Raw genomic sequence first — 13,440 nt, forward strand, 5'->3', positions numbered from 1 at the left:
TCACAGCCTTCTACGCTTACGACCCTAGACAGCACTTCAGCACTAGGCTTGGAGGCCATTTTGAACAGCAAAATCACCAACACAAAGCACAAAAAATGTGTAAACATAGCACTAGATAGAACAGGATACTTGTTTATAATACGAGAGCTGGAACAAGGTCAGAGTGTCACCTGTGTGACCTCAGCTGGGAATGTGCACATCACATAAGTCAACATTTTTGCCACTCCGCACTCGTCCACAAATGATTGTGAAAGTGACACAAGTATTCATTTCGAGGTTACAAATAAATTGTAGCAAGTAGGCAAATTCACAAAACCAGAACGCATCAGGATCAACTATACCCCAGAGCCCGCTACTAGGGGACTCCAAATGAAGACAACATCACAGAAGTGCTTTCCTCCTCAAGTAATTCGGAGGCAACTGAAAGCCCTGGAAGAAATATAAAATAGTTTCAGGAATTGTCCTTAGGTAACAGGGAGAGCGATCCCTGAGAGAGGGAAACAAATGAGGTGAGACCTGTGAGTGTGTTGCCTGGAGACCGTTTCCAGGCTACAGTGCAGGAAGGGGATCCCAGGTGGAGCGGGGTGTGGCCCTGACTTGAGGAGATAGAACTGGGAGACTGGGGAGGCCAAGGGGGTTAGAGCATGCAAAGCAGAGGCCTGGGGAGCAGAGAGCTACACACAGAGAGCTCCGGAGATTTGCAAGGATCCCAAGTCTTCACAGGAGCTCTGATCAGAACATGCCTGTGGGAAAACAACTCAAGGCCAGAGAAGGAACCAGCTAAAGGAGCAGAGGGAAGACGCCTCAGAGCTCACACAGGGCGGGGAATAGTCAGTGCTCCCACCGGCGAGAGTGGAAACTCGTAATTCATGGGGCGTCAGGCCAAGTACTCAGAAGGTCTTGCTTCAGTAAGTGGGGGGAAATTGGCCCTTAGCTAAAGACTGCTCAAAGATCAAACCATTTGACCTTCCAGAAAAAAAGCTCAACAATATGTATAGAAATACGAACATATCCAATATCCAACAAGATAAAATTCACAGCATCTGGCATCAAATTTAAAATGACTAGGCATGCCAAGAACCAGTGAAAGATGACCCATAATGAGCAAAATGAATAGAAACAGATCAAGAAGTGACACGGATGAGTATCTTACTCACCGAGTATTGAGAAGAGCCATGGAGACATGGAGAAAGCAGAGGGGAAGCAGACAGACAATGCCACACGTGGATGGAGGGGTTCTGATGGGAAGAGGTGGGTTGGGGAGCTGTCCCTGAATAGGTGATCTTGGAGTTGACATCAAAGTGGGGAAGTGAACCATGTGGCTGGACTTCTGGGGAAAGAGCCATCAAGCAGAAGGAAGGCCAGGTAAAGGCCCTGAGTTGGGACGAGGCTGGCAAGTTGGAGGCCAGTGTTACTGGAGAGGATGGAGGAGGGCGCTCTGCCCGAGGGTGGAGACTGTGCACCCTTAGATCTCCGAAAGCTTCCTGGAATCAAAACTCTCCATCCTATCATCCTCGTTAACCCCCAGATGTCCTTACATTCTAAACCACATCTCCCAGAATGCCTGCCTCTTAAACCTGGAAGTCATACAATTCCCATCCCCAGGACATCCTGATGTGAGATTTGGAAAATACAGTCCAATATGGCAATTCCTATGAGCTGTCCATTGGGCGCCGCGCTGGACAGTCGAGAACAATCGTTTAGGACCCACTCTTTCACCTCTGACTCTGAGTGGCTTCAGGGAAAACAAATGTGAACACACACACACACACACACACACAGGCTGGAAGCAGCAACTGAATCCAAAGGAAAAACATTTTTTTTCCCCATGAGATGTTTATGCTCACAATTTAAGATTAAAATCAAATCAGAAACAATGAGCAATTCATCCAGGAACTCTGCAATGACAGCCCTCCCCACCCCACTCCTGGTTCCTCTTCAGACATCAGGATGGTGGCATCTCATGGTGCCAGCTACCCACCCTCCATCAATCCGGTCCAACTGACGCCCGAGGCCTCTGAGCTCGCTGGCTCCCCTCCTCTCTCCCGTCTCCATCACTCCCTCCAGGATCTTCAGGCACCATCTATGTGCTGCTGGCGTCTGGCTGTTTATCTTCAGGCCAGACCTGTCCTCTGACCTCCAGCTATCATATATCCCCATGCATCCATATATCCAGCTGCCCACCCTTCCCCTCCCCTTGGCTGTTGAAACACCATCTCCAACTATGCGTGTCCCCAACGGAACCACTGCTTTCACTGCCCTCTCCATGCTCCCAGCCTTCCCCATCTCCCTTGACGGCAACTTGATTCTTCCAACTGCTCAGACCAAAAACTTGTAATCACCCTTGACTCATCTTTCTCTCACACTGGACGTTAATTCACCAACCAATCGTATAGGTTCTTCCTTAAAATGCGTCCAGAAGCCGAGCATTGCCCCACCTCCAGTGATGCCCTTACCATGTCTCACCGCAGTAACACCTCAGTTGGTCTTCCTGCTTCTGCCCTGTTCTCCCCAACTGTCTAACCTCAGCATAGCAGCCAGAGTGGACCAGTTAACGTCCGAGTTGACTGTGTCTGTCTTCTGCTTACAACCCTCCAAGGGCTCTCATCTTACTCAGAGGAGAAGCCAAAATCCCGACCTTAGCCCCCCAAGGTCCTAAGTAATCCCCCCTCTTACCTCTCTCATTCCATTCCCACCCTGCCCACTCTGTTCCAGCCACACGGGCCCTCTGCGGGTCCTCAAAAGGCCAGGCATGCTCTTGGTCGCAAGACCTTTGTACTTGCTGTGCTCTCTGCCCCAAATTCTCACCCCACTGAGCTGCCCAGGCCTCCTCGTTCACAAATGCTTCTGAGAGCCCTTCCCTCACTCAGTGTCAATTGTCAAGCCCAGCCCTTGTTCCCCAGCCCCTTTCCCTGCTTTATTTTTCTCCTTAGCCCTTATCACTGTCTCTCCCACTGTATATTTTATTTTTTTATTATTATTTTTAAAAATATTTATTTATTTATTTGGTTGTACCAGGTCCTAGCTGCGGCAGGCAGGCTCCTTAGTTGTGGCTTTTAGGCTCCTTAGTTGAGGCATGGATGTGGGATCTAGTTCCCTGACCAGGGATCGAACCCAGGCCCCCTGCATTGGGAGTGTGGCGTCTTAACCATTGCACCGCCAGGGAAGTGCCTCCCACTGTATATTTTAATTATCTGTCTGTCTGTTTGTCTTTCCCACTAGAATGTAAGTTCCACGAGGTACACATTTTGCTGTTTTATTCGTTGCTATACCCCCAGTCTCCGGGATAGTTTTGGCACATAGTGGGTGCTCATCAATATTCATTGGTTGAATGAAGGACATTTACAACTGAAGGAGCATGCCCCTCTTCTTCTGACTCCCCACCCCCCACCCCCAGCCTGCTCAGAGGCCAGTGCAGAGCAGGCATTCAGGTGCTGTTGTGGGCAGGAGGGGCTTGTGACAAAAGCATCTGCCCCAGCTCCACTCCTTTTCAGAAGGTTGAGGACGGTGGTCCTCAGACCTGTCGGAGGCTGAGTGTGCAAATAGGCAGCGAGCTCCCTGCATTTCCATCCCAGGTACAACCTTCCGGAAATTAGGAGGGAATATTCTTTCCCGCCCCTTTGGGTGGGGAAAGAAGCCTTCCTGTGAAGGAGATTCGAATCAGAACTCCTAGGATGTTCCTGTTGGGTTTGGTCCTAGCGGTGACGGCGTTTGTTTTCCCCGGAGTCGGGTTCCTCCGGTTGCACAAAGCCTGGGAACAGTGAGGGCATTAGGACCATGAGCGAGGCGCACGCCTGCGGCGTCTGGCAGAGCTTCTCGGGCCGGCTGCGCGGGGAGCTATGTGTGAAAGGAAATTAGCCTGCTGCCGGCTTCACATCTGTTGAGCTGACCCGACTTGCAGGGTCCAAAAGAGGACGGCTGTCAGCTTTGACAGACTGAGGACCCACCGGCTACCCCCAGACATCTCACAGCAGCCTGACAATTCGTGCAAGGGGGGGGGGAAGCGAAACACGTGGGACTAGGACCCCTGAGCAGAAAGGAAACATTATTTTTCCCAAAGAGGAAAAGGGCATCAAAGGGTGGGGGTGGAGGGAGGCGCAAACAGTTCAGTCTGAAGTCCCTGTGAACGGGCTTTTGGAAGGCAATTAAAGACGTCCGCTCAGAGAGGACCTGGGCTGGGACTTGGGTCCGTGGCTTTCTGATTGTAAGTGGAAGCCGGTCTTAACACACGCTGCTGGCAAATGTCAGCGGGGGAAAAAAGGAGCAGGTTAAGTGACCGGCAGATAAACCTTCCAGGTGGACCCAGGAAGCCAGGTTCTGCTGCCAGCTTGGAGGAACCAGGAGCAGGAGGAAACAGTGAATTTGAACATGACCTGTTGCGTTTGGCAAGTTCCAGCCACATGCTGGTAAGGAAGCGATGCAGGCGTGGACCTTGCAGGCTGCAATTCTTGCTGCTGGGATGTGTGTTGCTGATGCTGGCCGTGCTGCACCCTCCCCTGCCTGCCCTGCCCCAGGCTGTCCCAGCTCAGGTCGCCAAGCACGGCCCAGAAGCCGGGTACCGGCTGGACTTTGGGGAATCCCAGGAGTGGGTGCTGGAGTCCAAGGACGAGGACCAAGAGTACGGCCCTCTGGAGGGTCTGCCGCCCTTCATCTCGCTGCGGGAGGATCAGCTCCTGGTGGCTGTGGCCTCTCCCAGGGAGAGAGGGAACCAGAGCCAGGGCAGGAGAGGTGGCAGCTACCAGCTCATCAAGCGGCTGAGCAGGAGGCCGGACGAGGACGCCCCAGAGAGAGACTGGGCGGCCGAGGAGGAGGACGCGGGGGCATCTGAAGAAGAGGCGCTGGCCTCGCTCAGCCTGGAGGAGGCGCTCAGTGCCCGCATCCCCCTGCAGAGGGCGCTGCCGGAGGTACGGCATCCGCTGTAAGTAGGCCCTTGCTTCTCCTTCCCCCGTTCCTGGAGGGCAACCAGCATACCCAGGGATGCAGACTTTCTGCATTCTGCTTCCACTGCCTCAGGGCAGCGCTTCTCCACGTGTGGTCCCTGGACCAGCGGCGGCATCCCCTGAGGACGTGTTAGAGATGCAGAGGCAGAAACCCTGGGTGGGGTCCAGCGATCTGTCTTTAACCAGCCCTCCAGGGGAGAACCACCGTCCTAGAGACAGAAAAGGAGGAACCCTTCCTTGTCCCTTCTCTTCCCGTCCTGGGTTCTAGTCCTTCTGTCTCTGTGGATTGTCAAACAGCTTTATCTCTATAACCCAGAGGGGCCTAGGGTGGATGTTCTCCAAGACGCTTCCAGTTCCAGCACATTTTAATAGTATGATTGTTGGGTTTACTTTTATTTTGGATGAAGGTAACAATTGCAGCTAACCTTTGTGTGGCTCTTGCCATGTGCCTGACTTTAATCAAAGAGCTTTTCATGTATTGACTCAAAAATCCTTACAACTTATAAGGATGGGTGCTAGCACTACGATCATGCCTATTTTATGCGTATGAAAATGAGGCACAGAGAAGCCAAGTGACTTACCCACAGTCACACAGCTAGTAGGTGCCAAAGCAGGGATTTGCTCCAAATTGCCTGAGCCCCCCATTCTTCACCCCCTTCCTTAGTCGGCGAAACTAAGGGGACAGGTCCAGGACCCAGGATCTAGAACACTGCACTCATGCAGCCTGACCTGGCAGGGTGCCCCCACCCCCAGGAGGCAAGCTGGGAAGTAGGATGACATACAGGCTGTGCCCAGGGAAACGGTGGGCTCGTCCTGGACCCCCTGCCCTCCCCACCATTACCATGGCGGGTGCAGAGGAGGGGTCTGGTTACCAGCATCCAGGAGCAGGGCAGATGGGTAGTTGGGTGACTAGGTCCCTTCCCTATAAGCACTGCTCTTCCCAGAGCCCAGAGTTTCCCGGGAAGCAAACCCATCCTCCAGCCCTCTGGGCGGAAGGATTGGAGTGAAGCAGCAGTTGGGAGCCGGACCACTTACTTCTCAGATCCCTAACGGGGCTCCTCTGAGCCTGGCCACTCAGCCACTCGCCCTCAGGGGCGTGCAGATGCAGTCGCCTGGAGGGTGAAGCCTCCTTAGACTGTGTACCTCAGAGTCTCGCCCATGTCACCAAAGCCCCAGCCCTGATGCTCCGACTCCAGGTCTTGGCTGCAACAGCTCTTTTCAGGCAACTCCCAGACCCGTCCAGGCCCCGCTCCCTCATCACAGGTTTGTGCTCTCTGCAGCCTTAATTCGTAACACTCATGACAACCGAAGCTAAATGGTCATTGATGTATCCGTTTACTCAGTGCCTGCTTCCCTTGCCATGCAGTGAACCTGTAGTCCCAGCACACAGTAAAGAAACGATTGCTGAATGAATCGATATGTTTTCCAATTCTTTTGATACATCTTTTCATTGGCCTGGAGCAAGGACGTTTTACCAACCAGACACACGGCCTCGATCAAGAGTCTCTGGCTCCCAAAGCTGTGAGTGTGTGTGTCTCTGTGTGTCCGCATCGTGCAAGTGTGGGTGCATTGTGTTGTGCGTGTGTCAAATGGATGCTGTGCATGTGTGTTGTGTGTAGTATGTTAGTGGTGCCCGTGTGCCTGGTGCCTGTGTATGCTGTGATGTGATGTGCACGGGTGCGAGCTGTGTGGTGTCTTGTCATGCGTGCATGTGTGTTGTTGATATGTCAATGTTCATGTGTGTATGCATCGTGATTGCGTGACACGTGCACGTATCTTGTATGTGGTGCACATGGCATTGTGCCTGTGTGTGTTGTTATGTGGTGCTTGGGCTGTATGTTTTTGTGGTACGTGTGTCATGACTGTGTGCACATGTGTGATATGTATGATGTGCTTGTTGTGTGTTTTACCCATGCGTTGTGTTAGTGGTGTGAAGGGCACGGGTGTATTGTGTGTGTGTGGTTCATGTGTGTATGTTGTGCACGTGGCGTAATGGGCACCCCTACTGTGCTTGTGTGCATGTGTGTGCTGTGATGTATGGCTTGTTTGGCGTGTTTGTGTGGTCTGCGTACATGCGTGTTTGTTGTGAGTGTGCTGCACATGTGCACTGTGTGGTGTGTGCTCCTTGTGTTATAAATGTGTTGTGCAAGTGGTGCGTGTGTACTTTTGCAAGTGTGTTGTCTGTGTTATGCTTGTGGTGTGAAGTGCATGGGTGAGTGTTGTGCATGTGTGTGCATGTGTGGGTACACTGTGTCATGCGTGTGATGTGCACGTGTGTATGTGCATGTGTGCACCACTTCTGTGTGTGCCTCCTCCAGCCAGGGTGACCAACTAGTTTCAGTTTGCCTGGACTTTCCCATCACAGTAACCCCTCGGTCCCAGACTAACCGGGCCGGTAGGTCCCCCCCCCCACCCCGCCCACAGCTTGGTTCTGTCCGGCAGGATGTGGCGCCCTCTCCTGGCCGCAGCCTGTCCCTGCAGCCTGAGACCCCAGACTCCCCTCCCCCAGAAGCACACAGGCACTGGCACCGCCCCTTCCTGGCAGGCTCCTGGATGCACAAGGGATTCTCTGCAAAGTAAGGCCCCAACCCTCCCTCCAGGGTGCCAGGATTCTCCTTCTCCCATCACTTTATTTATTAAAAAACATTTTTTTTTATTGGAGCATAATTGCTTTACCATGTTGTGTTAGTTTCTGCTGTACAGAAATCCGCTATATGTATACATATATCGCCTCCCTCTTGGACCTCCCTCCCCCCCATCCCACCCATCTAGGTCATCACAGAGCACCGATCTCGGCTTCCTGTGCTTTACAGCATGTTCCTGCTAGCTATCTATTTTACGCATGGTAGTGTATATATTTCAATCCTAATCTCCCAGTTCATCCCACCCTCCCCTTCCCCACCCCCCAACCCCGCCCTCCGTGTCCACATGTCCGTTCTCTACTTCTCCGTCTCTATTCCTGCCCTGCAAATAGGTTCATCTGTACCATTTTTCTAGATTTAAAACTGGGCCCAAATACAACCCATAAAAGCACAGCCATTTCTTAAGCACCTACCCTTTGTGTCTGAGGACACTCTTTATGCCCACCAGATTGCATAGAGCCTGTTTCTCAAATTTCAACATGTATGCAAATCGCCCCAGGCATCTTGTGAAAATGCAGAGTATGTTGGTAGTTGGCCAGGGGTGCAGCCCCAGATGCGACATTTCTATCAGGTCCCAGCACTGATGGTCCAGAGACCACAATTTTGAGCAGCAAGGGACTATATCATTGGTTCCCAAACGTATGTGCATGTTAGATTCCTACAGATTGTTTGTTTAAAATGTAGATTTTTCAGGGTTTCCCTGGTGGTGCAGTGGTTGAGAGTCCGCCTGCCGATGCAGGGGACACGGGTTTGTGTCCCGGTCCAGGAAGGTCCCACATGCCGCGGAGCGGCTAGGCCCATGAGCCATGGCCACTGAGCCTGCGCGTCTGGAGCCTGTGCTCTGCAATGGGAGAGGCCACAGCAGTGAGAGGCCCGCGTACCGCAAAAAAAAAAAAAAAAAAATGTCGATTTTTCAGACTCCATCGCTAGAGACTATCGGTGGCTCTGAGTTGGAACCCAGCGATCTGAATTTTTACAAGCTGATACTAGACAGTTTGGGGAACCACTGGTATAGATGGTGAGTGGAGAGGTAGTAGGGTTCTGGAAGTTTCCATGGAGGAGGTAGTTCTGGGATTGGAGAATAGAGAAGAGAGGCAGAAAGAAACACAGTCCCCTTCATGGCCCAGGGTTTTACACTTAAACGCAAATGTCAGGTCAGCCGTAGCTGGCTGCACGCTACCTGCCTATGCCAACTTATAACTTGTGTTTACCGTTTGGCCCATGTTTCCCTGGTTAATATGCCCGCAACTGTGACTAAATCATACGCCCGTAGAACAGTGGACCTGGGGTTGAATTCTGGACACCACCACTTACTGTGTGACCTTGTGTAATCACTCAGCCTCTCTGAGCCTTGGTTTCTCCAACTGTAAAATGGTGATGATAATAACACCCTTGCGCACATCAGAATTACCTGGGAAGTCATAAGCAGGACTCCTGCGCGGGTCCCACTTTCAGGGATTCTTATTTAGTTGGTCTGGGGTGAGGCCTGGGTGTCCCCTGGTAGTTCCAACGTGCAGCCAGGGCTGAGAGCCAGGGCTGCGAGGCACCAGGCACTCCCCCACCAGTGGGGGGAAGTAGGAAGGAGCATCTCCTCCTCGGCTCACCCCACCCCCCTCCTGCCCCAGAGGCCCCTTTGGCAGGAGCTTTGTTGTCAAGCAGGAGGGGTGCTGCATTCCACAGGGTCAGGTCAGTTCCTGGTGGGCAGCGAGACACCCCAGGATGGCTTTGGCACCTGGGCTGCAAAAGAGAGGAGAGGCAGCTGACAGGGCATCATCAGTAAATCCGGGGGAGTGGGCATGCCCCTTGGGGAGGGGTCAGTAGCCTGGTGCAGAGACTGGGGGCTGGAGCCCAGCTCATCCCCCTCCGGCAACAAGAGAGGGAAAACAACCCAGTATGTGTGGGACTTGGCCAGCCAGGTGTCGAAGGAAACCCACCAGCACCAAGCCCCCGAGGCCAGCGTAGCCACGGCCGGGAGCGGCGCCTCCCTAGATCTCCACCCTGGATCCGGCCCCCACAGTGGGGTTGTGGTATAGACAGAGCTGAGTGTGACTCTTTGAGATCGAATGCACTTATGGTGCCCAGTGCAGTGGGGTCTTGTCTTGTGCATCGGGCCAGCCTCGGGGGTTAGATCAGAAGTGATCAACCTGCATCTAATCTTTTTTTTAATTACTGGGGAAAGCTGGTGTTATTTACTGCAGTGCCACTCACAGTGTGGGCCTCAGACCTGCAACATCAGAAATGCAGAGTCTCAGGCCCACTCAGACCTACTGCTTGAGAAACGCTGTTTTTAACAAGACCCGCAGGTGGTTTATGCTCGTGTTAAAGTTTGAGTAAGCTGATGAGGCCTACGGTTCACAGCCCTGCCTGCATGTGAGTGTTTTGTGAATCATCACGGCCAGGCTCCCCACCCGCAGACCAACCAAGCAAAATACAACTGACCGGGACTCGCTCTCTAAGTGATTCTTGTGTGCAGCCAGGCCGGGAGCTACCCATCTAGGTCCTCCTGGGTGAAAAGGAACAGAGACACTCATGTGACTGCAGGTGGCAGGGTTGCTTCGAGTCTTCCCAGGGAAGTAAGGAGCAGGGACTGCCCAGGGAAGACTGCAGGCAGTGCAGGAAGGGGACTCACGGGTCACAGTGCTTCTGGGATTGTGCCTTCCTGACGTCCTCTGGCAGCTGGAGGCCCGGCACTCACTCCTGTTGCAAATTCCCTGCTGATGTCTTGTCCTCTACTCAAGCTGTCGTCTAGCACCCACCTGTATCAGCATCACCCGGGAGCTTGCTCACTAGAGATGCAGACTCTCAGGCCCCACCCCAGACCTCCTGGACCCCAAATCTGCATTTATGGAGATGCCGGGTGATGTGGGTACCTGTTAATATCTGAGAAGTGCTGGGCTACCTCTTGGCTTCTGCTGCCTCATCGTTGGCTTACTGCCCATTCTGTGACCTGCTACCAGCTGCTGACCCTCGCCGTGTGTCTGAATATCACCTTGAGACCAAGGATTGGTCTGGGGCAGCTGGCCATTCTTGGGGCAGCTGTCCCTGTTAGGCGGAGCTCTTGCACCAGGAGCCTTCAGTGTTCAGACCAGAGACTCCTAGTCAGTACCCATCTTTAGTCCAGGACTAGGGAGCCAGGATCAGAGCAAAGCCAAGGATGCCTGGAGCCCCTCAGAAGGAGGCTGGGAGAATTCAGAGGACTCCCACAAAGAGAAGGGGATTACATGCACCTTGTGTGACTTGTCTCCACTGTGGCGAGTGACAGGCTGGCAGCCCCAGCCTCACCTACCGGCTCCAGCCCTTCCACATTTCTCTCTCATCTGTAAGCTCCTTTGTCCATCCTTCTAAGGCATTGTCCGCAGGCTGTATCTCCAGCCGCTCTATCCCCAGGTCTGGCCTGGAAATTGGTGTCCCCAAGATGAGCTCTACCAATTAGAGACACAATGGGCTGAACCTCGGGGTTTTCCCAGAATGCAAGAAATTGGTATTATTGTCCTGTGTCTATAGACAGCCAGCCTATACACCCCTTGAAATCAAGAACAGTGTCCACCTTCATTCATTGAATAATTATTTGTTTAGCGACTATTGAAAGTGAGAAGGTGAGCAAGCCCCAGCCCCACCCCCAAAGAGCTCAGGGTACACTGAGGGATGCAGACAAGTAACCAGCTGTTACATCACTGGGCTCAGGGCTGAGACAGGGAAGCCCATCTCAGTGGGGGGCCTCTGCTGATTTGGTAGGAGCAGGGGGTCAGTCACTCCAAACCAGCTTTAGAAAACCCGGCAGAAACCTTTCTACTCTGGCCAGGCAAGGGAAGGGCAGGAGAGGGTTTGTGTCACAGCCAGGCCATCTGGTGCACTGCTGTGACTCATTCTCTTCAGAATCAGCCTCCAAATGCATGTTCTGAGTTCACAGGGGACCCTGGAGCTGCATGAAGTGAGGGCGTGCATCTGTGTGTAAACACAGACGCAGACTCTCCTGATCTTGAAGTGTGAAGACATAAAGTTTGCACTCATTGAGCAGCTCTCCTGGGCCTGAATGATCCCTTTTAATCCAGGCAGCAGCCGTGGGCTGGAGAAAGGTCTCAGACTCCCTGTGCTGGCTAATTAAGGGATATAAATAAATAACAGAGCCAAGATTCAAAGCCACATTGATTTGATTCCAAAGCCCTGGGTCTTTCCTTCCCCACCTGCTGCCACTCAGAAGATGGACAAATGAGGTCAGGGTGGGCTTTTGGATACTTGAGTGATGTATACAAACTGAGACAGTAAAATATTCACCAGGTATATGGTTGAAGGACAAAGAAAATGCCTCCATTATTTAATAATGAAAACATGGATTTCTTCTTGGATCGCTTCAGGAGTACCTGGTGATATTTGGACACTGCTTCACAATGTACAAGAGCTGTTTCTCTGCCCTGCCTCATTCACACCCCCCAGCAAAGCTGTGGCACAGACAGAGCGGGAAAAACATCCCCACTTGACAGAAAGAACCCAGGTCGCCAGGGGAGGGAAGCGACTTGCCCAGGGCCCCTGCGTGGACCACTTACCTTTTGCTCTCTTGTTTGTTTACCTACCCACTTTATTCCCTCAAAGGATTTGAAGATACATTATGAAATACAAAATTGCTATTAATATCATGTTTAGTCAGGATAAAGGGAAGTATACTTTAGAAAATCTTTCCTTCCTTTCCTGGTACAGGCCAAGCCCCTTCCCACCTCCAGGCCTTAGCAGAGGCTGTGACCTCTGCCAAGAACACCTCTCCCCTCTCACACACCTTCTCAGACTGTGTCCCACCCACTCTCAGGTCCTGGGTTCAGTTGTTGAATAATTCTGTGGTTTTCTGTTTAATAGGATATAAACTGCATGATATCAGAGACTATCTGAGTTTGGGTTCCCCCAAAGCAGACCCTAAGGACAAAGAGTTGTTTTGCAGGTGATGCCTGGGAGCCCTGGTAGGGAACAGCCAATGAAAAGTGGGTTTGCAGGCAGTTACCTCTGCAGGCAGCTAGAGTTCAGCCCTGGGGGGAACCTGGGAGACAGCATCTCATTGTTACCCACCCCCACCCTTAGGGTCTGGGTTGCTGGATATTAATACACCAACTCATTTTAGTCACTGACTGAGGGCAGCAGCTCCCAGGGGTGGAGGGAGGTTACTCTCCACCTCTTCGAGCATCTCTGGCAGTCAGAGAAAACGCTCGGGCAATTGGAAGTCAGGCTGTGCTGTATTATATGATATCCCCGAGGGGATATGGGCAGGGCACCACAGATTCTGCTTCAAGGATTTTATCTACTTAATTCATCTTCCAGTCCTCACACAAAGTAGGTTGTCAGTCAATATCAGTTAAATGACTGTATGGAGAGATGGAAGATCAAGATCAAAGAGAAAATTAGAATGAAAATAAGCAACCAATGACTAAATATCCTAATTCCTTACTCTGAGCTTCCTGGCGGCCAAAGTGAAAAAGGAAACTCGATAAGTATCATGATCCTTGTTGCTCAGGAACAAGAAACACACCAGGTCCTCAGAGGAGGAAAAGCTTTTCCTGGCACTTCTATCTGCCAGGAATTTCCCTCTAAAGTTGCATGGAGGGGATAGAAAGTGCTGGAGGAGACAATTCCCCTCCACAGGTGTTACAGAGACTGTAATGCAAAGCAGGCTGTCCTGAAATGCCTTCATGTACTGTTCTCTGATCAAAGCTGAGAGCATGGTGTCAAGCAGAACTCCACAGAAGCAAATTTCTAAGGCAGCCAAGACAGTGGGATCAAAGTAAGTTGCTTTCTGAGGACTTTACTGAATCAGTGTAGACAGTCCAGAGCTTGTGATGAAACCAATGGATTGCATGTTCTTCAGATAACGCCCC

At 52.0% G+C, this 13,440-nt stretch overlaps 1 protein-coding gene across 1 annotated transcript in view; it reads left to right on the forward strand.

Moving 5' to 3' along the window:
• The first annotated feature begins 3,706 nt into the window (after positions 1–3,706).
• GALNT15 (polypeptide N-acetylgalactosaminyltransferase 15) overlaps positions 3,707–13,440 on the forward strand; it is a 45,859-nt gene continuing 36,125 nt past the window's right edge. Inside the window, exon 1 of the mRNA XM_022561760.3 lies at positions 3,707–4,918. Within this exon, the coding sequence (XP_022417468.1) occupies positions 4,242–4,918 (677 nt within the window). The 5' untranslated portion in view covers positions 3,707–4,241. The remainder of the gene's footprint in view (positions 4,919–13,440) is intronic.

Source organism: Delphinapterus leucas, chromosome 4, assembly GCF_059928025.1.
Source record: "Delphinapterus leucas isolate spDelLeu-1000000601 "Yukka" chromosome 4, BTC_Dleu_Yukka2, whole genome shotgun sequence".
Lineage (NCBI taxonomy): Eukaryota > Metazoa > Chordata > Mammalia > Artiodactyla > Monodontidae > Delphinapterus > Delphinapterus leucas.